The sequence below is a fragment of the Onthophagus taurus genome, chromosome 5 (genome assembly GCF_036711975.1).
Source record: "Onthophagus taurus isolate NC chromosome 5, IU_Otau_3.0, whole genome shotgun sequence".
Lineage (NCBI taxonomy): Eukaryota > Metazoa > Arthropoda > Insecta > Coleoptera > Scarabaeidae > Onthophagus > Onthophagus taurus.
Window position 1 is genome coordinate 2,742,950 of NC_091970.1, and position 25,664 is coordinate 2,768,613.

The window sequence follows — 25,664 nt, forward strand, 5'->3', positions numbered from 1 at the left end:
TAAATGAGGAAAATTTGATATAAATCAGGTAATAAAATAATTTAGTTTTATCATAATAATTAATCTCAAGTGATTAAAAAAAATAATAATGAATTTTTGAACGTAACCTCAAAATTTTTTGACAGTTGTGTTATTAAGTGATTCTTTTAATTTTAATTAATTTGATGCAACTAAATGAGGAAAATTTGATATAAATCAGGTAATAAAATAATTTAGATTTATCATAATAATTAATCTTAAGTGATTAAAAAAAAATAATAATGAAAGAATTTTTGAACATAACCTCAAATTTTTTTGACAATTGTTATTAAGTGATTCTTAACGTTTGATATAAACAATCAGGTAATAAAACAATTTATTTTTACGATAAAAAATTAATCCATTAATCTTAAGCGATTAGAAAAATAATAAATATTATTTTTGAGGTAATTAATAATGAAGAAATTTGTAACTATAACCTCAACATTTTTTGACAGTTCTCTCATAAACCAAAAAGTGGGGTTAAATTGTAATAAAAAGATGGATTAAAGTTTTAATTGTTGCATTTATTTAGTATGTTTTAATAAGTCGGCGAAAAATACTGCCACAAATACTTTTTTTAAATAAATAAAAGTTAATAAACCTATAATAACTTAATTAATTTCTACGACGTTTCTTTAAACCTGTTCAAATTTTTACGCCGACCTCAAAAGAAAAAAAAAAATATTAATAACAACAAAAATTAATCAATTAGGATGTTGTTTTATCACATTTTTCTTTTTTAATAAAAATGTAAATAATTTTCGATTCTGTACACTTTGATACTTATCCAAATAAATAAAAAAAATTTATTTGATAAATTTAATAGACCCTAATAGCAGGTGGAACCGTTTTACATTCATTTTGGTCCAAAGTGTCATCAATAACCGGTCTATAACTAATGCTAATACAACCAGTATCTGGATCGATCGTTGATAAAGTATGTTTTCTCCAATGTTTCTCAATCGGTTGTTTTTGTTGCCCTTCGAGTGGTTTCGCATAATCGAATTCGTCGATACGTTTCGGATAATCCTCGCGGGCATGAGCCCCTCTCGACTCTTTCCTATTTTCGGCGGAAATCACAACGTGCGATGCGGACATCATCAAATTCTCCAACTCCAAAGTTTCGATTAAATCAGTATTCCAAATCAAACTGCGATCGGTTATTCCAACATCTTTTAATTTGCCGTACAATTCGATGTGTTTATCAATACCTTCCTTCATTTCTTTTTCACGGCGGAACACCGCGGCGTTCGTTTGCATATTTTTTTGCATGGCCAAACGTAAATCGGCTGTTTTTACACTTCCTTTAGCGTAGCGGTATTTATCTAAGTTCGCAACCCCATTTTCACCATCGTTGGTTTTTAATTCACCGGGGGATTCCCCGGGTTTGTGGCACTCTTTAATGGTGTTTGCAACAGCTCTTCCGAAAATAACTAAATCAAGGAGGGAGTTAGCCCCTAAGCGGTTCGCTCCATGCACGCTCGAACAACCGACTTCTCCACAAGCGTATAAACCGTGGATGAATTTGTCGTTGTGACCATCATGGTTAACTAAAACCTGTCCCCTATAATTCGTTGGGATTCCCCCCATATTATAATGAACCGTTGGAATAATAGGAATCGGTTCTTTCGTGACATCCCTCCCTGTGAAAATTAAAGCGGTCTCGGCGATTCCAGGTAACCTCGAATGAATTTGTTCCGCTGGTAAATGATGTAGTTGGAGGTGAATGTGATCTTTTTCGGGGCCAACTCCGCGCCCTTCGCGAATTTCGATCGTCATACTGCGAGAAACGACGTCCCGAGACGCCAAATCTTTCGCAACGGGGGCGTAACGCTCCATGAAACGCTCTCCTTTGCTGTTTATTAAGAATCCCCCCTCGCCTCGGCATCCTTCCGTCATCAAACAACCGGCGCCGTAAATCCCCGTTGGGTGGAATTGGATAAATTCCATATCTTGGAGTTGAAGACCTGCGCGGCAAATTAAACCGTGCCCATCTCCTGTGCAAGCGTGGGCTGAGGTGCAAGAAAAATAAGCTCTCCCAAACCCGCCCGTGGCTAAAACCTACAAAGTAATTTATTTTAATAAAATTACTTAATTAATTAATTAACTAATTAACCGTGTTATTTGATAAAAATCTGTGTAAAGTTCCATCCTCCATATTCAAAGCAATCGCCCCCTTGCATTTATCCCCATCCATAATTAGATCCAAAGCGAAATATTCAATGAAATAATTACAATCGTATCTTAAAGATTGCCCGTAAAGTGTGTGTAACATACTATGCCCCGTTCTATCAGCCACGGCGCAACACCGATGCGCTTGGCCCCCTTTACCAAATTTAAGCGATTGCCCCCCAAAGGCGCGTTGATAAATTTTACCATCTTTAGTCCTCGAGAAGGGGCATCCATAATTTTCCAACTCAACGACAGCTTGCGGAGCCTCCCGAGTCATGTAATGAATCGCATCTTGATCTCCTAACCAATCGGAACCTTTTACGGTATCGTACATGTGATATAACCAATGGTCCTCTTCCATATTTGCTGTTTAAAAAAAATTTTATCAATAAAAAATGATTTATTGCATTGAAGGGGCCAAATTGATATGTCATTATTAAAAAGCAATTAAGTTGTAAAGATGTATCAGTGATTTTTATCTTTGAGTTTATTATTTTTAGATAAAAAAAATAAGAGGTTATAAAATTTATGATCCCAACCTCAAAATTTTATTGACAGTTGTGTTATTATTAAGTGATTCTTTTAATTTTAATTGATTTGAAACAAGTAAAGAAAATTTGATATAAATCGTGGTTTTATCATAACAATTAATCATAAGTGATTTAAAAAAATAATAAATATTATTTTTTAATGAAAGAGTTTTTGAACGCAACCTCAAAATTTTTTTGACAGTTGTGTTTTAAGTAATTCTTTTAATGTTAATTAATGTAAAGCAACTAAATGAAGAAAATTCGATACTAATCAGGTAATGAACAAATTTAGTTTTATCATAACAATTAATTTTAAGTGATTAAAAAAAATTATGAAAAAATTTTTGAACGTAGCCTCAAAATTTTTTGACAGTTGTGGTGTTATTAAGTGATTCTTTTAAAGTTAATTAATTTCAAGCAACTAAATGAAGAAAATTCGATATAAATAAGGTATGTAATAAAATAACTTAGCTTTATCATAACAATTAATCTTAAGTGATCAAAAAAAATAATGATAAAAAAAATTTTGAACCTAACCTCAAAAAAATTTTTGACTTTAATGTTTGATATAAATAATCAGGTAATAAAACAATTTATTTTTATGATAAAAAGTTAATCCATTAATCTTAAGTGATTAGAGAAATAATAAATATTATTTTTGGGGAAATTAATTAATGAAGAAATTTGTGACCATAACCTCAAAATTTGTTGACAAATCTCTTATTAATTCTTTTAATATTTGATATAATCATTACTTTCAAACTTACATAATGCAGCGTTTACACCTCCTTGCGCCGCGATAGTATGCGATCTCGTTGGAAATAATTTCGTGATAACGGCCGTTTTAAAACCACCCTCGACGAGTCCGAAAGCAGCCCTCAATCCGGCTCCTCCAGCGCCGATAACCAAAACGTCGTATTTATGATCGTAAACGGGGTAACTTTTTGACATGTCTGTGTTGAGTTTTGCTTCGCCCCTGTTAACGGAGACGTGCATGGCTCTCGATAAAGCCCCAATTGACGATGATTTTCCATGCCCAATCTAAAAAGAAATGTTGTTTTTTAGCTTAAAAGTAAATGAATGTTCTTTTGACGTAAATCAAAAAAGATTTGTGGAAATTTTGTTATGTAACCTAAACGGTTTCAGGTGTTAAGAGGTTTTTTTTTTTGTGCGAAATTTTGTAACTTACGATTTTTGTGGCTCTTAAAAATGTGGATATCGGTCCGAATTTTAATATGCCGTTCATGTTTTAATTTTTTAAATTAATGAAATGTCACGGTGTAACAAATTCTCAAACAGAACGGGGTAACGTGCGCCTCTGTATGCGTGTGTATGTATAATGCCCACATTAACGAGACCGGCGATGAGTAGGGGGTATAACCAATAGGGTTTTTAACCAATATGAATTATAACCAATAAAAATAACCCGCATTTGACGGGACGATTCAAAATTTGGCGGGGTTTTTAATCTACATAAACCTTAACATTTCTTATCTTTACTTTAGGTAAAGATAAAGTTGAGCAAATAATCTTTTTATTTATTTCATCTAAATTAAACGTATTTATGTTGAGTAAAGCGGGTTTTTATGAGAATAAACTCGATTTAAACAGATTTTTTTATCTAAAATTTAATTCTTACCAAAATAATTTTTTTTTTGAATAAATTAGCACGATTTTTGGGATGATCCTCGTTACGTAATATGTTAAGTGATGATAACACTTTGAGTGCACACAACTGATTGTGAATAAAAATGTTCGGATTTATTTTAATCTCATCTTATCTTTTTTAATGTTAGGCAACTTCATATACATACTAATTTGTGTTGCGATACTCAGCATGTTAAAACAATTACTTTCTAAACATTTTTAACATACTTTAATCACTGATATTAGTGATCTCGTCAAATCTAACGGCTCTAATTGTTGGACAAATGTTATTATTTATTATACACAAATAACCTAAAATGTCAAATGTCACTTTGACATTTTTGACGTTTCATATTTTTATTTTGAAGTGGAAAATTTTGATTTAAGTTGTAAATAAACTTTAAAATCTAACAAACAATCAGTTAAAAAGATTTAATTTTAAATAATATTTTCGTAAATTAAAATCGCTATGACCCAAATACTCTCATGTCGGTAATTTTCCATTAAAATTGGTTTTATCCTGTTCTTTTATCGATTTGGCAACCTCACGAATCGCCTCGGTTATCATTTTAAGATGACCTTATCATTTTTGCTAACGAATAAGACTCGCCACAAAAGGATTTATTATATTTTAGAGTTTTAAAACAATCGTACTCGTAAATCTGTTATCCAAATTAAAGTTTTAGCTAATTTTAACCATTTAAATACGTAAACAAAGACGCGAAATTATCTATTTGAACTTTAACCGGACTTAATCTCGATCATTTTCCTTTTTAAACATCAATATATTTCATATTTGTCTCAGTTCTCTTTAGAACTGAGAAGAATTTTAATAAGTGCTTGTTTGAAGCGAAATTTTATGATTTTGTTGGAAAATCGTCGATTTATGTGCTATTGTAATCAAAAAGAATCCTCAGGTAAAATTTGGATTCAATTTTTGCGACTTACTTAATAATCAATAATTATTTTTAGAATCGTTTAAGATGTCCACTGTTGGCCACGCGGCTTTCGCCGTCTGCAAAGTTCGGGAAAATCGCGAAAAAACCATCCAAAGAATGCAAAACATCGACGAAAAGAAACCTTTCAATATTGATCGTAAATAAAGTTCCATTTCAAATTTCCCGCTTTAATTGTTTCTTTTTAGACCAGATGGCGTACACCCCGATGAAATACAACAGTAAATTAATGAACAGCATTTGGGGGATGTACAATCGTTATTCCGTACATAATTTGAAAAAGATTATGGATGATGGCGAAATTGTTGCAGTGGGTCAACAGGGGTAAGTTAAATTTAAATTTGAGAAGGAGGTTATTTTTGATTTTTTTTTGTAGAACTGTTGGCAACACTGCAACCAATTTAGACCGGGGATCTGCTAGTACAAAGACTGCGACCAAACCCCCGGGAAATTTAATGCAAAATTGGTTCTCCCCGACCGATTATTCATATTAAGACCAATAAAAAACATCATTGATATTACATAACCTAAAATATGATTTATTCATTGATTTAATTAATTGAGGGTTTGGTTTTTATTTTTAGTGGGTGATATAATACTTTTTTAATGTTAACTTTGTAATCTCGTTATTTTTTTTAAATAAATATTAATAAATTAATTATTTTTAAATAATTAAGATGTCAAACACGAACTGTCAAAATTTCCTAACCTCAAAGTTTAGAATTGAATTATTTTATTGTTATTCACAAATTTAATAAATGGAGTTGAGATTACAATTAACTTTAGCGATTTTAAAACCGCATTTAGTATCAAACCCATTCGCTGTAAAAGAAATTCGCCAACTTTTATTAAAAAATCAATTTAACGTGATAAAGTGGAAAAAACATCGGATTTCTATGGAAGAAGCCTCAAAATTTTACGAAGAACACAAAAAAAAGTTTTTTTATAACAGATTAGTCACCTTTGTAACGAGGTAAAAATTTCAATCAAAAAAATTTAATAAATAAGAAAAAAAATAATTTTAGTGGCCCCTCAGAAATGTATATTTTAGCCAAAATAAACGCGATAAATGATTGGAGGCGATTAATGGGGCCCACGAAAGTTTTTAAAGCTCAATTTGAAGCGCCTAATACGATTAGAGGAACTTTCGGGTTATCTGATACAAGAAATGCGACACACGGCTCAGGTATTAACCTAATTTTTAGGTTATAAAAATACACAAATCAATTTTAGATTCGGACGAATCGGCGAAACGAGAAATTTCGATTTTATTCCCCGATTTTAACTACGATTTGTGGTTCAAAATGGAAGAGGAAAGTTTTCGAATGGAAAAAGTGGATTTTATCGAAAACGAATTTGTACATAAAAAACGTTTATTAATAAATTAATTTTTTAATTTGGTGATTTTTGCGATCTAATTTTATTTACATATTTTAATACAAAACACAATTAATTTAATAATGAGAATTCGTATTCGGTGCTGTGAAATTTGCCTAAGCATTGACTTTTACATAAACTTTGGGCCTTTGAAATACTTTAATCCCTTCGTCGATTTTTTTCAATTCCTCCTCCAACTCCACTTTGCGTTTACGCATTTTTAACGTATCGTTTCGCACCGGCATCGAGTTTAATTCGGAAATTCGGTCGGCATAACCTAAAAAAATTATGTTAGATGCTTCTTAAAATCGAAATTTTTACATACTTTGTCTTAACACCCGTAGGGTTTCTTTACGTTCGTCTTCTGGTAATAAAACGTGTCCGGGGGGGCACTCCGCGTCGACAGGACCTTCTTTTAATTGCTCTTCTTTGCGGTCTTTAAGGTATTTTGGAACTGATCCTTTTTGATAATTAGGGGGGAGAGACCCCGTCGTTGATGTTGTATCGGATTTATTCCCTTTGTTTTTAATCGCATTTATATTTTGCTTTATATAATTAAATTTATCACCTACTAAAAATGGAACACAACCTCAAATTAAAACATAACCTCAAAATAAATTTTTTAATTTCTTACTTGAAGATGTTTTATCTTCAATCGACGACCGTTCAACTGAATCCCCATGATCATTTCGTTTTTCTTTCTTTTTTCCTGTAATCAGATCTTGAACAAGCCCCGGACTTGGATATTTAATAACCCCACAATCATAAATTTTATTCATATCATCGTTTCGCTCGGTTTGAATACCTCGATGAGTGATTTTATCTTTCTCATTAAACAAGCAATTAGCAACATCCTCCTTTTTCGTAATTTCCCCAAAATCTCTTAGCTGTCGTATTTCTAATCGTGGTTTAACCTCAACTCCTGTACTTCGTTTATTAGAGCCTTTTTGTTGGGACGGTTTCGATATTTTTTGGCTATCTTGCGAAGCCGTATCCCTAAGTTTATTTCTTGATGATGTCAATTTATTAATTGTCTTTGGTTGAGTTTGAGATTTTGAAAGTTTTTGCGGTGCCACTGGAAGGTCGGGTTGAAGCACTCCTTGGAGGTATTTTATGTGCCGCATATTCTCTTTGATGAAATTTCGTTTGGGTTGTGGTTCTTAAAACGATAAATTAAGAAAGATGCGGTTATTTTTTTTGATTTAGACTCACTTGGTTCGGGAAAAACCCCTTTTAACGTTGTTATATTCATTTTATTTACAGCGATTATTGACTTTGATTTACACCAACTAACAAACACCTAGAATTTGGGCGTTTGGGATGTTTTTAAAATTCGGTTCGATCCCAAAAACGCGTTTTTAAACTTGTTTGGGGCTGGCGACAACCACAACAAGCGTCAGAGTAAAATGTAAACGTTATTTTTTTTTAACTGACGTTTTAAACTGTCTATTTTTTTATTATTTGACTTTTATTTAAATTAATAATCTTTTCATGTATTATGTTTTTGTGTACAAACAACAATTCAAAGGGGCTTAATTAAAGAAAACATTTTTTAGGTTATGTTGCATCCATCTATTATTATTGAAATGAAGTTAGTTACTATATTATTAGTTTATTACTTCACAGATGTCGCTAGTTTTACCGAGTATTTTACACCCTAATTTTAGTAAGTAATTTTCAAATTAATAATAATTTACTACTAATTACTTTTAATAATCAATTACTATTGCTTAATCGTAAGTAAATTCGTTGAATAAGTTTTGTTTTTGGTTTTGAAAAGTTTTGTTACTTTGACATTTGAGGTTTCTAAATTTAGTCTTAACAAATATTTAAAAAAAATCTTAATATGGTTTAAACTTAAAGAAGAAATTTAAAATTCAAAGAGATTTTTTTATATAAAATTAATATTTTAACAATTCTATTTTTAGATTAAATCTTATGTTGACAGAATGAAGTTAGGCACTCAAACTTGGCTACTTCATAGCTATCGCCAATTTTAACGAGTATTAAATTTACGCAGTTATTTTCTTGAGTAATTTTCAAATTAAGAATAATGGATTGTAATTAATATAATATTTAACGATTATTCAATCAATTCCCGTTATTTAATTGTAAGTTTTAAGTTGTTATTCTATTTGTAAGTGTTTTTCTTAATAAGTTTTGTTTTTGCGTTTGAAACGTTTTCTAAATTTGACAGTTAACGATTCTAAATTTATTCTCAACAAAAAGTTTATAACTATTTATATATTATTTATAATTGTTTATAATTAATGGAGAAATTTGAAATTAAAAGATGTTTGAAGATGTTTTAATATAAAATTAATGTTTTAAAATATTTTTTTAGGTTAAATCTTATGTTGACAGAATGAAATTAGCTAACAGACTTGAAATAGCCGAGCATACTTCACATCTATCGCCAATTTTAGTCAGGATTTTACAATCAATTTGGTGAGTAATTTTCTAATTAATAACAAAAATCTCTTAAAATAGTTTAATATGATTTAATTAATAAGAATCTTTAAAATTAAAGCAGTTTAAGGATATTTTTATGTAGAATTTTTTTAAATGTTTGTTTAGGTTAGATCCATCTTGTGTTGACAGAATGAAGTTAGTTAATAAGACAGTCAAGGTTGATCTGCAACTTCACAGAATCACCGGTTTCGCTAAAACCGTTATTTTAGTAAGTACTTTTTAAATTAATAAGTTAATAACAATCAATTGCAGTTATAAAGTTACTTTCTATTAAATCAATTACAATTATTTAATTGTATGAATTATTATAGTTTAATTTTTTTTGCTTTTTAAAATTTGTTTGACATTTGACGTTTCTTAATTGAATAATCTTTCAAATAACTTTTAAAATAGCTATAAATTAATAACGAAATTTAAAATTAATACAATTTTTAATGTAAAATTAATATTATCAAATTTTTTTTTAGGTTATCCCCATCTTGTGACATCGAAGTGAAGTTAGTTTTAAAAATGACAGAAAGCGTTCGATCGAGTCGAAAAAGTTCGAAAAATATCAGTCGTAGCACGGTAGATGTCGCTGGGAGTTCTAAAATTTCTTTAGATTTTCCGTAAGTTCTTTTACATTATTTTTAAATAAAATATAATTAATTAATTATTTTTTAATAGTCACGAAGAAACCGATTTCTCGGCTATTTACTCAATTCGAGATGAGCTCATCAATTCCGTTTTGGACGAATGCATGAAAAGGGAGTTTGAGAAGTTATCAATAAAGTACATAGTTAATTGTGCTTACGAAGCTATTAAAAGGATAATCGAGTTGGAGTTTAATATGCACGACTTTGGGAAGGAAGATTTTCAAAATGACCCCGTTTGGAAGCCGGATCAGCCTCCGATTTGTTCTCCCCCGGATACTTGGGCTGCATCGAATGTCCCCGTTGTGACAACGGAGGTGGAAGAACCATCTCTTGAAAAATTACCAACTATGGACACCACACAGCCGAGGGTTTATAGCGAATCGTTTGTTTCAACGAAGGATCAAACAACGGACCAAACTGATTATTCAGCCCCGTTGTCTCTAACGAGTGTTGTTGAGCAATATTTGGTTTGTCCGAATACGAGCGAAGTTGAGATTGAGGAGTATACGGAAGATGATGAGGTAAATTTAATTTTAATTTTAAAAGTAATTTTTTTGTTATTAATTTTTTGATTTTAGGAATTTCATATTAAAAAGGAAAAAAGCCTTTTTACTACATTAATGACTTGCTCAACTGAAAGTAACCATTTCATGCAATATTCGAGCAGTGCAAAATGGAAGGATCAAGCCTCGCAGAAACCTCAAAAATCGATAAAATCGATGAAATCGATTCGATCCGTCACCGGATCCGTTTCCGATAAGAAAGCTTCGAGACTGCAAAATGCCGATTCTAAGATTAGCATTAACAGTTTGCCGCCTTTGAGGTATCAAATTTTGAAATTTTGGTTTTTAATTTTATTTTTTCGAGCTCTAAAATTAACCAAAGGCACATTGACTAAATTTGTAACCGCACGGACGTAAGTCGCTCTCAATAACCTTGACATTGACTTCGCGATTTTATTTTTAAACGCTCTCCCTATTTGGTTTATATAGAAAAGTTTATATAGAAAAGTTTATGGAGTGTAGTTTGAAGTATAAAAACATAAAATAACAATGGGAGGAAAAAATAATTTATTGTTAATGATTGTCGTATGATTTTGTTATCGAAACTCTAATAATAGGTTGTGAGATCGATTTTTTTTTAATCAAGGAAAGAAATGAAAACAAGTTGAAGGTTTCATCAAATTTATCAAGGCTTTATCGCGGTTTAATCTAAAATTATTCAATATTTATGGTGAATAGTAAACAATTAAGTGAGATAATTAATTGTTTTTTATGTTTTTATTTTTCAACTTGTCCATAATTCCATGTTTTTTCGGTCCGAAAAGAAATGATTAAAAAAAAGATATCCTTATCGAGATTTAATCAAATATTATTTAACAATCGAGGTATAAGCGGTAAACAATTAAGTAAGGTTCTATTTTTGACGCTTTTATTTTTTAATTTTTTTTATCCAACGGCTGTTAAGTGTTATTTTGTTACGTTATCTGTATTTATCAGATGATTTATGATCGAGGAAAAATTTTTATTATTTATTAATCGCAGTCAGACGGCGTGGAACCGAAAACAAAGAGTCGTTAAGTAAAGTTTAAATATAAAATCGAAAAAGTCCGCGTTTTGGCAACAACATAACCTAGTTATTTTCTTTTTTTGAATAAGAGTCCCAGTTTTAGCCGCATTTAGTATGTGACATAATTTTCTGTGGGCGTTTAAAACGTTTTCATTGACGCTTAAGTACAAAGATTATTATTTTTTTTTGGTAGCCAAACCGTCTCGGCGATTCAAAAGTGGAAAAGTTTTTTTTTTTTCAAATTAACTAAGATTAAAGTAATCTACCTTAAAAATTAAAAGATCTTATCGAAAAAAAAAACAAGGTGGTGTGACAAACATGTTTATTACTTTTAATAATAAAATCCACACGGCTTTTTTTATTACCATTTTTAACGAATAATAATTGCACCCACTTCCTTTCAAAGCTGCGGGTTGTAAGTGGAAACCAGCAGCTGATTCTAAACCGGAACAAAAAAAATGAACCCTCGCGAAACCGAAATGACCCACTGACCTTCAATAACACCTCCTTCTATATTTAGAATTTTCTTTAAACTCTACACCTGGTAATAATAAATTATTTAATGATTCGATGAATTTTTTTTTGAAATTGTTTAAATCGAAAAAGTTCAGTAAACTTGCTCAGTAACAGGAAACGAGTTTTGGTTTAAATATAATTGGGTCCGAATTAGAACCATCACGTTGGAGATGTTTCAGCCAAGAAAACGTGCTCGAAATTGTACGCGGAAATCAAGCAAATAAATTTGTTGTAACACTTAATATCGGAAATTTGTTTAAAATTATTTTATCTCTTACATAATAAATTCTTTACCTACATATGTGTATACCTCGATTGTAATTATCTTAATTGACGTGGTTCGATCGCGGGCAACTAAAAATATATCTTCATTGCCTTGGTTATTTTAATCTTCTAAATTATTTCTATAAAAAAAACAACTTGTAATTAATTCGGTTTATTTTTTTGCCACTGCAAATCTTAGGGCTTAGCTCACCAACATGATTTAGGAAAATAATCGAGTTAAGAGATTGAGAGATGTTTAGGAAAATTTTGGGTGTGAATTTTTTATAATAATGCAGAAAGTATGATATAAAATAATGTGTTTGGAACGATATTAAGGGTTGTCAAAGACGATATTGAGTGTTGACAGAATATTGGAGGTTTTGTTAAGGCTGAGAGCGATGTTGAAGGGTGTTAAGGATGATATTGAGGTATGTTGAGTGTGTAGAAATGATATTGAGAAATTTTTGGATAATATTGTAACAATTGGGTTGGGTAAAAATTTGGTACTTGTTAATAGAGCAAAAGGAGAATTGAAGAGGAAACATTACTAAGGAAGCAAATTATTAGCGACATTTTTTTCTGTTTTTAGAAGTAGTGTTGGTGAGGTTGGAATTTTTTCACTACATTTTCTAAATATTGCTAGCTTGCAATCAAAGCATCTCATTACATGGTCATTTCATTACCATTCACAGTCATTCCATCTCATTTTTAGTCATTCCACCACTTTCCCTAGTCATACTATCATCTCCATTACTATTCCTAGTAATTAGTCCTCCATTACCAGTCATGTCTTCTCTATTTCCAATAATCCATCCCCATTTCCAGTCATTGCACCACCTTCCCCAGTTATTTTATCATTTCCATTCCTATTTCCAGCCATTCCACCTCTTTCTCCAGTAATTTTATCACCTCCATTTCCATTCGCAGTCATTCCTCCTCCATTACCAATCATCTCTTCTCTATTTCCAGTAATACCATCACGTCTATCCTCATTTCCAGCCATTCTACCACATTTCCCAGTCATTCTATCATCTCCATTCCCATTTCCAGTCATTCCACCTCCTTCTCCAATCATTTCATCACCTCCGTTCCCATTCCTAGTCTTTTTGCGAATGCCGTCGTTAAAGTCAGGGTTTTTGCTTCATATGTAAGTAGAGGATTAGGCTTAATGGAAGCAGCACAACACAGTTTTCTCTTTATTTATACTTTGCAGATGGTCTTTCAAACCCAGATCAAAATCCTGCTTAATCTTTTGGCTGGTAAAGCTCAAGTTTATTTTCTAGCCTTGATGTTATGATTGCTTGAGGTTGCCCAATATCAATAGTAATACTGTCATAAGATGACAAATCATCTGCAAACTCAGAAGCTCATAAAGAACTCATTGTCAGAAGAACGCATTTTAAATACATTGAGAGATTAAGAGAATAACAAAGTCATCTAAGACGAATTAAAAGTGGGTTAACAATGGGATTATATAAAACCGATAATTTTAAAATAATTATGGTTGGTCAAGATATATAAAGAAATAGAATAAAAAGATGTCTTGTTTTAAAATCACCGAATAAGAGAACTAAAGGAGATAAGAACAATCTTTATTGTTTTAAAAAAGCCTTTGTACGTCTTGTAAAAAAGAGTGACGGAAAGATAGAATTGGCTACTGTATTGGTCGCGTTGACCCGAGATTGGCAAGAAACTGGAGCACTGACCTCAGTTGATATTTTCACTCCGAGCCGGACTACTAGAAGCTAATGATCCAGAAGCGTTATCTCTATCTGGGTTTTTGTTTAAAATAAAATTTACCTCGTTATTTCTACTGAATGGGAAAAATTGTTTATTAAAAAAATCTTTTTTATTTTCGAAATCGTAAAAATCGAGTAACAAACAATGAGAAAATGATACGATAATAATAATAGCCGTTGAAATGACGTCCGCAACCCTCTTATCTTTTACCCTTTGACATCGTATCTCATTTCACACTGACAATTATTTTAAACAAGATTATTTTTGTTTGCAAACAACCGATTACGTTAATACAATGATAAAATAAGTATAACTTATTTAATTTTTGGAAACCTTTATTTTGAGTAACTTAACTTACCTATGCCAATGAGCGAAGGTTGTTTCGCGTCTTAAAATAAACGTTTATGTAAAAAGATGCATTTCCTGTTAACTTAACCTATAATAGAAATTAGCCCCTTTTAAATGGGGTTAATGTTGAAATAATTAATAAAAATTTATGAGTAAATATATCCTTGAGAAATGATTAATAAAAGATAAGATTTATTTTCGTGGAATATTGTTATAAACTTGTTAGAGTTGTTATGAAAGTGGTTTGTTTGCACTAAAATTATCTTAAACAAAGGGATTTGTTTAATAAATTATCCTTTTTATGTACAAAGAACGCTCTTTTATGTGTTTGATTAACGTTTTTGTTTGTTCCGTGCAATTTTAATATTTACTTTGTTACGCCATCCAATTTTTTTTCGAAAAATAATCTTATTCAATGTAGTTACGTATCGAAAATTGTGTTAGAACCGAAACTAAAATTCACTTACAGTCGTTGCCCCCTTACTTTAGAAGTTCCTGCCAACATTATAAATACTATAAGGTGTGTTTGCGTCAAGTGATTTTGGCAGAGCAAATTGATTTACGGTCTCGTTTAAAGTTTAACTTAATCCTTTTAATAAATTTTGTCGTTTTGGGATTTAATTTTTTGATCTAAATTATTTTAGGATGTTTTTTTTTAAGATAACCTCATAGGCATTAAACCTCCGAGGTCGCTTGAGGCCGAGGCGCTAGATTTCACGAAATAGTCAAGTGTGAAAGATTCTAGCGCCTCGCCCGCAATCGACCTCGGTGATTTGAGGCAAAATCATTCCTTATGTCTTTGCAAATATACAAAATCTCTTAAAAGACGACGTGATATATATCCTCACTCGGCCGAGGTCGCTTGCGGGCGAGGCGCTAGAGTTTTTCAAAACTAACAATTTCGTGTGCATATATCAACCCCAATGCCTCGCCCGCAAGCGACCTCGGCAATTTGAGACAAAATCGTTCCTTATATCTTTGCAAATATACAAAATCTCTTAAAAGACGACGTTTATCCTCACTCCGCCGAGGTCGCTTGCGGGCGAGGCGCTAGAGTTTTTCAAAACTAACAATTTCGTGTGCATATACCAACCCCAGTGCCTCGCCCGCAAGCGACCTCGGCGATTTGAGGCAAAATCGTTTCTTATATTTTTATAAATATACAAAGTCTCTTAAACGACGACGTTTATCCTCACTCCGCCGAGGTCGCTTGCGGGCGAGGCGCTAGAGTTCTTCAAAACTAACGATTTCGTGTGCATATACCAACCCCAGTGCCTCACCCGCAAGCGACCTCGGCGATTTGAGGCAAAATCGTTTCTTATATCTTTATAAATATACAAAGTCTCTTAAACGACGACGTTTATCCTCACTCCGCCGAGGTCGCTTGCGGGCGAGGCGCTAGAGTTCTTCAAAACTAACGATTTCGTGTGCATATACCAACCCCAGTGCCTCGCCCGCAAACGACCTCGGCGATTTGAGGCAAAATCGTTTCTTATATCTTTATAAATATACAAAGTCTCTTAAACGACGACGTTTGTCCTCACTCCGCCGAGGTCGCTTGCGGGCGAGGCGCTAGAGTTCTTCAAAACTAACGATTTCGTGTGCATATACCAACCCCAGTGCCTCGCCCGCAAGCGACCTCGGTGATTTGAGGCAAAATCGTTTCTTATATCTTTATAAATATACAAAGTCTCCTAAACGACGACGTTTATCCTCACTCCGCCGAGGTCGCTTGCGGGCGAGGCGCTAGAATTTTTCAAAACTAACGATTTCGTGTGAATATACCAACCCCAGTGCCTCGCCCGCAAGCGACCTCGGTGATTTGAGGCAAAATCGTTTCTTATATCTTTATAAATATACAAAGTCTCTTAAACGACGGCGTTTATCCTCACTCCGCCGAGGTCGCTTGCGGGCGAGGCGCTAGAATTTTTCAAAACTAACGATTTCGTGTGAATATACCAACCCCAATGCCTCGCCCGCAAGCGACCTCGGCTATTTGAGACGAAATCGTTTTTTTACATCTTTGCAAAAATACAGAGTCTCCTATAACAAAACGTTTATCCTCAAATCGCCGAGGTCGCTTGATCAAATGTAGCGCCTCGCCCGCAAGCGACCTCGGCGGAGTGAGGATAAACGTCGTCTTTTAAGAGACTTTGTATTTTCACCAAGATATAAGGAACGATTTCGTATCAAATCGCCAAGGTCGCTTAAGGGCGAGGCGCTAGAATCCCTCAAAAATGACGATTTTGTATTAATATAACAAATCCAGCGCCTCGCCCGCAAGCGACCTCGGCGGAGTGAAGATAAACGTAGTCTTTTAAGAGACTTTGTATTTTTGCCAAGATATAAGAACGATTTCGTCTCAAATTGCCGAGGTCGCTTGCGGGCGAGGCGCTGGAGTCCTTCAAAATTGACGATTTCGTGTTAATATATCAAATGTAGCGCCTCGCCCGTAAGCGACCTCGGCGGAGTGAGGATAACCGTCGTTTTTTAAGAAACTTTGTATCTTTACCACGATATAAGAACGATTTCGTCTCAAATCGCCGAGGTCGCGTGAGGGCGAGGCGCTAGAATCTGTCAAAAATGACGATTTTGTATTAATACATCAAATCCAGCGCCTCGCCCGCAAGCGACCTCGGCGGAGTGAAGATAAACATAGTCTTTTAAGAGAGTTTGTATCTTTACCGAGATATAAGACCGATTTCGTCTCAAATTGCCAAGGCCGCTCGCGGGCGAGGCACTAGAACCCTCTAAAGTTAACAATTTCGTATTGTCAAGTGATTTTGAGTCACTGTTAAGTTTAAATTTTGTCCCTTTGGGATTTAATTTTTTTAAATTGCTCATTTTTTGATCGAAATTATTTTTGGATCACTTTTTTTAAGTTAACCTCGTTCTAGTTTCGGAAAAAATAATGCTAATAAATCGTTCAACTAAGTTATTTTATCACGTTTTGTAATTTTTGATTTTTAAAATTTTTTTATTTATTATTTCGCTTGGTAATCTGATCTTGGAGAACTTTACGAGAACGTAAATCTAAATTTGTTGGGACCTCGTCGACTCGTTACCCCCCTCGAGTGTTGTATTACCGCTAATACACACACACACACACACATATATATATATATATATATATACAACAGGGCTTGAGGAGAACGTTTTAACTTAACCGGATTTTATTATTAGATTAGATTTATGGTTTCTATAACTCAAAAAAACTACAATTCAAAAAAATGTTAAATTGACGTTTATAAAGTATAAACGTCAAATTGATTTATTTTGGTAAAATTAAAAACCATCCCTTGCGGGAATCGAACCCGCGACCTTTGGATTAGAAGTCCAACGCGCTATCCTCTGCGCTAAAGGGACTCTGAAGATGGCCTTTCGAAAAAGAATCGGTGAGATTTTACCCCCTCTTAAATAATTTTTTTTCTCTTTACAGGGCCGAGGCTCAATTAAAAATAGTGGGATCGTTTACGAAGGAGGAAGTGAAAAAGGACCCAAAAAAGAAAGGGGATGAGTAAAATTTTTTTTCTAATTACTTATTTTTTTAATCCAAGAATAACATCTTGCTGCATTTTCTCGATGAGATATTGGGGTAAACAAAACTTCAAGTTGTTATTTATAAATTATAAATCGACCGGTTTTACGTAAAACGAACACATCTGGTCGGAATTAAAATCTATTTTAGGAGCTCCATTCACGAACGAAATTATCCTATTATTTATTATCAAAATCTATTCATTTCAAATGAGTGTCGATAGTTGTTACCAAGCGATTTTATCGGAAATTAATAATTGCCGAAAAAAAGTTTAAGAAGAAAGTGTCGCTTCGCTCATCGAGTGTAAGCGAAAATGTTTTCCGGTTAGCAACAGCACTATTCAGCGGCTATGAAGAGAAAGAAACGTTACCGCGACGCTGTACTGGGGCAAAGCTAGAAACACCAACAGTTTTAACACCGAGAGTTTCACCGGGGAATCGTAGATACAAGAAATGTTGGAGGCAAACGTTGCGTGTGGAAGTTTCCGTTGACCTAAGAGAGTTTTCTCCTCCTCTAAAAAAGGAATAATTTCTTTAATAATAATTATTATTAAACGTCACTTTTATTAGAGCCGATAAAGAAGAGTTCTGTAATTATTAAAATTGTCACTTTATTTGATTGACAGTTCTGAATGTTGAAAGAAAAAATAAAAATAATTAAAAAGAAAAGTGATGATACCAGATGGGCCATATGTTGGATAAACATTGCGTCAGAATCGTTTGGAAGAAAACGTGTGAACTGGCTCGGATGTGCAATAAAAAGTATTACTATAGTTGAAAAAGTACGGGTTGTGACGAAAGACGGCAGTCTTGGAAAAAGCGGGCTTCATGCCAAGAATGAGATGTGAGATCCCGAAAACGAACGGATTCGGGGTGTATTCCAGGAAGTTTAATTAAAACGCGCTACAGAAATAGCGCTAAAAAAGTTTCCACTAAAAAAAAATAATCTTGTTAAACAAAGAGAAATATTAAAGATACCCAATTTTTTAATGTGTTATCTAATCTGATTGAGACGACTTATTTTGAGTGCTAGACTGATTGTCGACTCTTATGTAATATTGAAGTTCAAAGATTTTTAAAAATTCATTTCATTAATCGTTAAAATTATTCAAAAACAATTTTATTTGGACTCGTGGCATCAGATAGGTCTTAAAAAAGTTGCATTAAATATAGGGCCTCGTGGTTTTTTGTTGGGTTAGCAGCTCGTGTCTGGCCCGATCTGTATGATTATGTATTTTGTATTTACTTTCTCTAAATAATCCAACAACATAATGAGATGGAGCCAATTTTATTTTTGAGAAAAATTTATTTGTGGAAACTAAAATATTTTCCATTTAACTTTATTTAAGTATATCTTCTTCTAAGTATATCTCAAATTTTGTATTAATACATCAAATTGAACTTAAAAAAATCGAAAAATATTAATTTTGTAATTAATTTTTAGATTTTATAGGTTAGGTTGGGGATGAAATTTAAAGCTAAAAAAATAAATTTATTTAAGGTTGGTATTTTATAGACCAACTTCGCGGTGTTAAAACTAAAGAAATGACATTTAGTGTCAAAAACTAAAATGAAGGAAAAATTGTTAAAAAAACGATTTTATTACATCAAATCAAAAGAAAATTTAAAAAGTGAGTCATTTTCATCATAATTTTTAATGTGATTGGGTATTTCCTGTTTTTTTTTTTCGGTTTTATATGAAAAGATAAAAATTTAGCAAGAAATTAGATTTTTCAACGAAATCATTATTTACTTCAGTCTATCTCTGTTCATATAAATCCGTAACTTATTTATGTGTAAAAATTAAATCGAAAAATATGAACTAATTTTTTATTTAATTTTTAAGTTAATTTGGGGATGAAATTAAAAAAAAAATTTATTTAAGGTTGGTATTTCTTCAACGAACTTCGCGTTGTCAAAATTAATTGACGTTTAAACGTCAAATAATAAATAAGTTAATTTAAACAGTATTTTTAAATGTTTAAAAAGTTATTTATTTAACATTAAGATTAAAAGTTCACTGACATCATTAAATTTTGATTGGCTTTGCGTCAAATTACGATTATTGCATAATCCCCAGCAATTTATATTAGTCATAATTACAAATAGAATTAAAATAGAATTGGATTGGAAACGTTTTTTAAATAATGCAAAAATTTAGTAAAAGGTATGATTAAAAAAATAAATTAAAAACGTGTCTTCGAATGAAACCCGCAAAAAGAAACTTTCCTATATGAATCACCACGAATCTTAGATACAATTTGTTTTAATTCACCTCAAACCATTCTTAAAATATATAATAAATTAAGTTAAATGTTTATTTAACTTATTTGTAATGAAATAACATTTTTAAAAACAGTTTGAAATGACAAATGGCTTTATTTAGAAGTGAAAAAGAGATGGATTTATGTCGCCGGTGCGTCTAGCACACAAAGGATTTTATTTTACACACGATGTGTCGGCAGCCGGGGGCCCCGGTTCTAGGAAATAACCGAACCGTACGATGTCGACGAGCCAATCGTTGCACAACGAACACCATTGGTTGCAATTTAATTGGTTTTTCGCTTTTATTTTTTTTTGTTTAGTTGTGATGCAAGTTTAGTTAAAAACCGCAACGGCGATGAATCATTTTAACCTACCTATTCATTTTGTTATGATACGGTTCAGGTTCATATCACAATCGATTATTATCATTTATTAACTATTTGAATAAATGTTACTAAATCAAATTAAAATTAAATTTACTTAAATGTTTTTATCGTGATTATTAGTCGATGAGCAAATCTTTCAAAAAGATTTTTTTGGGCTGTTTGAAAATGTTAACAAAGGATTTTTAAGTTAAGCTCTTTATGTCTAGACAACTACTTAAGGGGCGACAAAAATTAGGGAAAGTATAGAGATAGAGGAGACAGTCTGGTGGACGCCGTTTTAACAAAAAGATTTCATTTTAAATTAGAAAAGAAATTTAATAATTTTTTTTAAATAAATAAAAAAAATTAAGAGTGCACTTAAACCCAATTCAGTTCTATTTCAATTCTATATCAATTCTATATCAATTCTATTCTATTTTAATTTTGTTCCTTTTCAAGTTTTTAATAAAATCGATAAGTCACGAATGCTTAGTTTAGGTGATGCAATACGTTCGTAAATGCCTTGTATCTTGCTACTTAAACAGCCCAATATGCAACATTATGAAACATTTTGAACTAATAAATTGATTGAAATTCATTTTCAGCTTGGGGTGGACTAATAGGACATTTGGAGCAGTTGCTATAAAATTGTTACTAAAAAACTGAGAATTATCAAGACCTATGAAGAAATTGGAGCGATTATAAACTGTTTAGTCCATAAATGTACAAATCGTATTGGAACTGCTAATCCGAATGAACGATTTTACCTCAAATCGCCGAGGTCGCTTGCGGGCGAGGCGCTGCATTTTTTATGTATTAATACAAAATCGACATTTTTGATTCTAGCGCCTCTGTCGATTTGAGGCGAACTCATACCTTATATCATGTAAAGATATAAAATCTTTTAAAAAACGATGTTTATCGTTACTCCGCCGAGGTCACTTGCGGGCGAGGCGCTAGGTCTGACGTATCAACACGAAATTATCAGTTTTGAAGGACTCTAGCGCCTCGCCCGCAAGCGACCTCGGCGATTTGAAGTGAAATCGTTCTTTATATCTAGCAAAGATACAAAGTCTCTGAAAAGACATTTATCCTCACTCCGCCGAGGTCGCTTGCGGGCGAGGCGCTAGGTCTGACGTATCAACACGAAATTATCAGTTTTGAAGGACTCTAGCGCCTCGCCCGCAAGCGACCTCGGCGATTTGAAGTGAAATCGTTCTTTATATCTAGCAAAGATACAAAGTCTCTGAAAAGACGACATTTATCCTCACTCTGCCGAGGTCGCTTGCGGGCGAGGCACTGAGGTTGGTATATCCACACGAAATCGTTAGTTTTGAAGAACTCTAGTGCCTCGCCCGCAAGCGACCTCGGCGGAGTGAGGATAAACGTCGTTTTTTAAAAGACGTTGTATCTTTACAAAATATAAGGTATGATTTCACCTCAAATCGACAGAGGCGCTAGAATCAAAAATGACGATTTTGTATTAATACATCGTTTTAAGACACTTTGTATATTTATAAAGATATAAGGAACGATTTCGCCTCAAATCGATCCTTATATATCTTGTTATCTCTTACATGTAGAATTTTACCCTCAAACCGCCGAGGTCACTTGCGGGCGAGGCGCTACATTTGACATATCAACACAAAATCGTCAACTCTGAAGGATTTATGTTTCTATCAGGTCAAGTTTGTATAAAGTAAAGACTAAGAAAGTAGTCTTATTTAAGAGACTGTCCTGAGACTTTGATATGTTTGTCAGAAAACTGTACTTTTTTAACAAACAACGGGTGTCATAGATCCCTGAGCAGGTAAGTTATGGTTTGCAGGAGAAGTAGCGATAAAAATGTTGGTTATACCAAAAGTAAGTAATAACCAAACGTGATTTCTAAAAGTACTCATATAGAACGCTACTCAAATAGCGGATAAATCGAGATAAACACTTAAATGTACACAAATATAAGAAACATGTCATGACTTGTTTGATTGAAGTATTATTTACATCTCAACTTTGATATAATTTCTTAATTTATTTTATTTTACCATGAGTGTGTTTCACAAAGATTAGTTGATACCTTCCAGCTTCAATTTGTTTGAAAATTCCCAATAAACAATTAAAACTTATTTATATTAATCACCACAAAATTGTCGAGATGATTCACAATTTACATTTTGATAAGATATTACTCAAAAAAAAAGAATCATTTCCTCGGTTTTAACATTAATAATTTCTAGAATATTCTAGAAGGATACATTATTCAATTTAAAAAGAGAGGAGAAGATAAGAGACGGTAAGAAAGGAAGAAAGGCCTCGAAAAAAGCGTGTTTGAACGTGTTTAAAGAGTCTCGTTTATGTTCTAGAATTTTAAGGAGAAATAACAATTTTATCAGCAAGAAATTAATAAATTTGTTTAAAAACAATTACGAAACGAATTAATCTTTTTTTTAACTGTTTTAAAACCTTGCACAATTAAGGTTTAAAACATAATCTTCAAGGTTTCTATGACTAATCCGAATCGATACATATTTTGAAATTAAACCCCATTTAAATAAAAAAATTTAAAAACGATAAATCGACGTCATTAAACGGTTAATATCATCATCAACGTCTTTTTGAGACGTGCACAACGTGGTTGTCGTCACGTACTTGTTATCTCTGCACCGTTTTAACATTTTTATTCCTTTGTAATTTTTTCTTTCTTTTGTAGCTCTTCCAACCAAAGCAAAAAAGATACAATTAACGTGGATTAAAGTACGACCTCGCTTTTTTCCCTCTTTTTAACTAAGCATTATCACAGAATGACTCATTATTGTAAAACGTGCTTATTAACTCGTATAATGCGGCAAGTAGTCACTAACTAAAAATGTTGCATCAGATATTTTTCAGCTTATCTTTAGATGTTGAGGTTGCATCAGATTCTTAATTTAAATTAATTTTTAGGTTATGTTTAATTTTAATTTGGCGTTTCAAGGTTATATAAAATTTTTTTTTTCTTAAGTTTGTAGTAACTATAATCCCGTTTTGTTTTTGTTTTTAATTGGACGCCGTATTTCGTGGTAAATTAATGAAGAAAAAGGGGGTAAATTTGATGTTAAAAAAGAAAATTATCCCCAAAGTGAGTTTTATTAAAGCTTTTTTACGTTTTCTTTTTGTTTTGCAGGAAGAATTGCGATTTTTAAAACCGGGGTGATTCTAACCTGTAAAATTTTTTTGGTGAGTTTTTATTTTTAATAATTTGATATAAAAATCGTTTTTGTTACTATTTTTAATCAAGACGAATCAATTAATGAATTATTTTCTTAATTATTTCAAACAAAGAGCTTGAAAGGTGATTTTTACGTGAAAAAATCACGTACGCTTCCTTATATTCGGTTATTTTCGTTGCCAATCGCGACCGCTTCGTTTCGTAAACAGTGGGGGTAACCTTATAAAAAGGATAACTCAGCTGATTTGTGACAGTTTCACCATAACCAGTGATAAAGGTCGGTCGTTTAATTCATTTTTAAACGCCGAGTCTGTGCCCTCGATTCTCTTTGTGATAATAATAATCTTAATTAATACGATGGAAGTGTTACAATTAAATAGCGTAGCGTACAACATTAGCAAAGGTACGTAAATCGATAAATAAAAGATTTTGAGGTTATGTCAATTTTTGTGGTTAATTTTTCCCTTAGCAACAGCGTGTCAAATTAATTTTAATTGATTTTTTTAGTGTACGATTATGAGGTTTATGAAGACGAGTGCGAATCAACGGAAGCCGCCGTTGGGGCGCTCTCGAAATTGTTAGAAACTACGTTAAGATCGGCTAAACATAGTCACCTCTCCTGCGGGGAGGTCGTTTTACCCTCGGGACTTTTGGAAGAGATTTCGAGGCAGATTTATAACGAAGCCGACTCTGAATTGTATGGACTTCGGGGGTGTACGCTCTATTTGAACTTCGAAGGCGAAAATGAATGCCGGAAGTTATCAACAATCAAATGTGATCAATCGACTGTTAGCACCTTTGAATTAACACTAACTTTGAAGCAATCAACAGCGGGGTGGAACTCATTTTTATCTCAATTTATAAAGTAAGTTAATTTATTATAATTTTATGTTATATATTTTGTACTAATTTAATTTTTTTTTGTTTAGAAAGATTACAAGAGGTGGAACTATGATGATTAGCCCCGATTTTAAGCTGGAAAAAAGGAAGCTTTACAGATCATACAATGTATGAGTTTCTTTATTTTTCCATTGAAGAAGACTGACAAGAAATTAATTTAAAAATTGAAGAGAAAATTAGGAGTTTTTTGTTATTATTAATTTGTTAAAAATGAATATTCATATCTCTAAAAACGAGTCGTGATAGTAAACTTTAAGAAACGGGAGGGGATGGGCAAAATTTTTTTCTTTTTTATTTTTACTTGTTAAAAAAAGAAAAAAATTAGCCTCCGTTTTTTTTAATATTATCTTATTTGTGATATTAGATTAGATGATCAGTATAAATTTAAAAAATGGAGCATTCGATGGCTTCTTTAAACACAAACTTAAAAGATTTGGGGAGGTTTTAGACAAAACGCCGTCTTAAAATGACCCCTTTATATAAAAATTGAGTTTTAAACATTATTTTGAAAACAATTTTAAGCGAATTTTGGTGCCAAATTGGCATCGAGATGTGTTTACGCAATTGTAAAGGGGAAAATAATTCATTTTGGCAAAACGAACTTGTTGTTTTGTGTATAAATAATGTTCAAAACTTAATTAATTAAAAATGATTAACTTTGCGGTTAATTTTTGCAGTATTAAAAGAAGTTGTTGATTTTTTAAGGCACCAAAAGGTTAGATCTCATCTATTTAAAAAAAAAAATGATTAAAAAGTCTTTTTGTGTCTTGGACGAATTAATTAAAAGAAAATAAGTGAGGAGAAGTGGCTGTAGTTATTTTTTTTTGTAATAATCGCGTTTTTAAGTGTATTTAGTCGATTGATTTGTGTAAAACTCAAAATTATTTAAGCGGATCAAAAATTAAATTAAATCGATTTTTTTTTTGTTTTGAGTTTTGCAAAAGTGTGATAAAGTACACAGAAAATGATCTGTTTTTCTTTTTATAATGAAATAATTTAATAACCCTTAATTAGCCGCTTAAGCCGTGGACGTTGCGACCAATTAAGAGTTAATAAATAAAATGTTAAAATAAAAAAACTTTGTAATAAAAAAAAAATAAACTTTTTATATCTTCTAAATTATTTTTTTTTCGCGTTTAGTAGAA

The 25,664-nt window shown here is 32.2% G+C and overlaps 7 protein-coding genes and 1 non-coding gene across 14 annotated transcripts in view; 5 read left to right on the forward strand and 3 right to left on the reverse strand.

Moving 5' to 3' along the window:
* Positions 1-524: 524 nt before the first annotated feature.
* Positions 525-4,077, reverse strand: LOC111426143 (succinate dehydrogenase, subunit A (flavoprotein)). Its single transcript, XM_023060518.2, has 4 exons — positions 3,913-4,077; positions 3,491-3,764; positions 2,138-2,559; positions 525-2,082 (listed from the first exon to the last, which is right to left on the reverse strand). The coding sequence occupies exons 1-4, from the start codon at positions 3,967-3,969 to the stop codon at positions 841-843; spliced, it is 1,995 nt and encodes a 664-aa protein (XP_022916286.1). The 5' UTR covers positions 3,970-4,077; the 3' UTR covers positions 525-840.
* On the forward strand, positions 2,957-21,019 carry LOC111426145 (uncharacterized). 4 transcript variants are annotated; one of them, XM_023060523.2, is made up of 7 exons: positions 2,957-2,998; positions 9,048-9,151; positions 9,281-9,383; positions 9,643-9,783; positions 9,842-10,331; positions 10,389-10,633; positions 17,687-21,019. In XM_023060523.2, the coding sequence occupies exons 4-7, from the start codon at positions 9,686-9,688 to the stop codon at positions 17,766-17,768; spliced, it is 915 nt and encodes a 304-aa protein (XP_022916291.1). In that variant the 5' UTR covers positions 2,957-2,998; positions 9,048-9,151; positions 9,281-9,383; positions 9,643-9,685; the 3' UTR covers positions 17,769-21,019. The 4 variants fall into 4 exon arrangements, with proteins under 4 accessions (XP_022916291.1, XP_022916289.1, XP_022916290.1 ...); XM_023060521.2 differs by lacking the exon at positions 2,957-2,998 and adding an exon at positions 3,087-3,173; XM_023060522.2 differs by lacking the exon at positions 2,957-2,998 and adding an exon at positions 8,283-8,369.
* Positions 5,002-5,984, forward strand: LOC111426148 (uncharacterized). The gene is made up of 4 exons (XM_023060526.2): positions 5,002-5,287; positions 5,343-5,465; positions 5,515-5,650; positions 5,703-5,984. The coding sequence occupies exons 1-4, from the start codon at positions 5,230-5,232 to the stop codon at positions 5,818-5,820; spliced, it is 435 nt and encodes a 144-aa protein (XP_022916294.1). The 5' UTR covers positions 5,002-5,229; the 3' UTR covers positions 5,821-5,984.
* On the forward strand, positions 6,085-6,730 carry LOC111426147 (nucleoside diphosphate kinase 6-like). The gene is made up of 3 exons (XM_023060524.2): positions 6,085-6,299; positions 6,352-6,512; positions 6,560-6,730. The coding sequence occupies exons 1-3, from the start codon at positions 6,085-6,087 to the stop codon at positions 6,712-6,714; spliced, it is 531 nt and encodes a 176-aa protein (XP_022916292.1). The 3' UTR covers positions 6,715-6,730.
* LOC111426144 (uncharacterized) lies at positions 6,682-8,274 on the reverse strand. The gene is made up of 4 exons (XM_023060519.2): positions 7,916-8,274; positions 7,338-7,862; positions 7,029-7,274; positions 6,682-6,980 (listed from the first exon to the last, which is right to left on the reverse strand). Exons 1-4 carry the CDS (start codon positions 7,953-7,955, stop codon positions 6,820-6,822), a joined length of 972 nt encoding a protein of 323 aa, XP_022916287.1. The 5' UTR covers positions 7,956-8,274; the 3' UTR covers positions 6,682-6,819.
* TRNAR-UCU (transfer RNA arginine (anticodon UCU)) lies at positions 17,541-17,613 on the reverse strand. Its single transcript has one exon. It is a non-coding gene; the product is annotated as a tRNA-Arg (tRNA).
* An 810-nt stretch (positions 21,020-21,829) lies between the features above and the next one.
* The window catches only part of LOC111426525 (uncharacterized), a 40,670-nt gene continuing 36,835 nt past the window's right edge, over positions 21,830-25,664 (forward strand). For 2 of the 4 annotated variants that reach the window (XM_071196146.1, XM_071196148.1), the window contains exon 1: positions 21,830-23,627. The gene's annotated coding sequence lies outside the window, so the exon portion shown is untranslated. The remainder of the gene's footprint in view (positions 23,628-25,664) is intronic. The other 2 variants (XM_071196147.1, XM_071196149.1) reach the window with 2 other exon arrangements.
* LOC111426524 (protein charybde-like) lies at positions 23,873-25,638 on the forward strand. Its single transcript, XM_023061077.2, has 3 exons — positions 23,873-24,022; positions 24,127-24,484; positions 24,549-25,638. Exons 1-3 carry the CDS (start codon positions 23,977-23,979, stop codon positions 24,631-24,633), a joined length of 489 nt encoding a protein of 162 aa, XP_022916845.1. The 5' UTR covers positions 23,873-23,976; the 3' UTR covers positions 24,634-25,638.

Bases quoted from the DNA above. Each gene is read 5' to 3' on its own strand.
- LOC111426145 (XM_023060523.2), top strand. From the start codon at position 9,686: ATGACAGAAAGCGTTCGATCGAGTCGAAAAAGTTCGAAAAATATCAGT. The intron at 9,784-9,841 runs GTAAGTTCTTTT...ATTTTTTAATAG, and splicing joins AAAATTTCTTTAGATTTTCC to TCACGAAGAAACCGATTTCT. The intron at 10,332-10,388 runs GTAAATTTAATT...TTTTGATTTTAG, and splicing joins AGTATACGGAAGATGATGAG to GAATTTCATATTAAAAAGGA.
- LOC111426147 (XM_023060524.2), top strand. From the start codon at position 6,085: ATGGAGTTGAGATTACAATTAACTTTAGCGATTTTAAAACCGCATTTA. The intron at 6,300-6,351 runs GTAAAAATTTCA...AAATAATTTTAG, and splicing joins TTAGTCACCTTTGTAACGAG to TGGCCCCTCAGAAATGTATA. The intron at 6,513-6,559 runs GTATTAACCTAA...AATCAATTTTAG, and splicing joins AAATGCGACACACGGCTCAG to ATTCGGACGAATCGGCGAAA.
- LOC111426144 (XM_023060519.2), bottom strand. From the start codon at position 7,955: ATGAATATAACAACGTTAAAAGGGGTTTTTCCCGAACCAA. The intron at 7,863-7,915 runs GTGAGTCTAAAT...TATCGTTTTAAG, and splicing joins AGGGGTTTTTCCCGAACCAA to AACCACAACCCAAACGAAAT. The intron at 7,275-7,337 runs GTAAGAAATTAA...TTCCATTTTTAG, and splicing joins TGAAGATAAAACATCTTCAA to TAGGTGATAAATTTAATTAT.
- LOC111426524 (XM_023061077.2), top strand. From the start codon at position 23,977: ATGGAAGTGTTACAATTAAATAGCGTAGCGTACAACATTAGCAAAG. The intron at 24,023-24,126 runs GTACGTAAATCG...TGATTTTTTTAG, and splicing joins AGCGTACAACATTAGCAAAG to TGTACGATTATGAGGTTTAT. The intron at 24,485-24,548 runs GTAAGTTAATTT...TTTTTTGTTTAG, and splicing joins TTTTTATCTCAATTTATAAA to AAAGATTACAAGAGGTGGAA.
- LOC111426143 (XM_023060518.2), bottom strand. From the start codon at position 3,969: ATGAACGGCATATTAAAATTCGGACCGATATCCACATTTTTAAGAGCC. The intron at 3,765-3,912 runs GTAAGTTACAAA...ATTTCTTTTTAG, and splicing joins TTTTAAGAGCCACAAAAATC to ATTGGGCATGGAAAATCATC. The intron at 2,083-2,137 runs GTTAATTAGTTA...ATTACTTTGTAG, and splicing joins GATTTTTATCAAATAACACG to GTTTTAGCCACGGGCGGGTT.
- LOC111426148 (XM_023060526.2), top strand. From the start codon at position 5,230: ATGATTTTGTTGGAAAATCGTCGATTTATGTGCTATTGTAATCAAAAA. The intron at 5,288-5,342 runs GTAAAATTTGGA...AATTATTTTTAG, and splicing joins TAATCAAAAAGAATCCTCAG to AATCGTTTAAGATGTCCACT. The intron at 5,651-5,702 runs GTAAGTTAAATT...TTTTTTTTGTAG, and splicing joins GTTGCAGTGGGTCAACAGGG to AACTGTTGGCAACACTGCAA.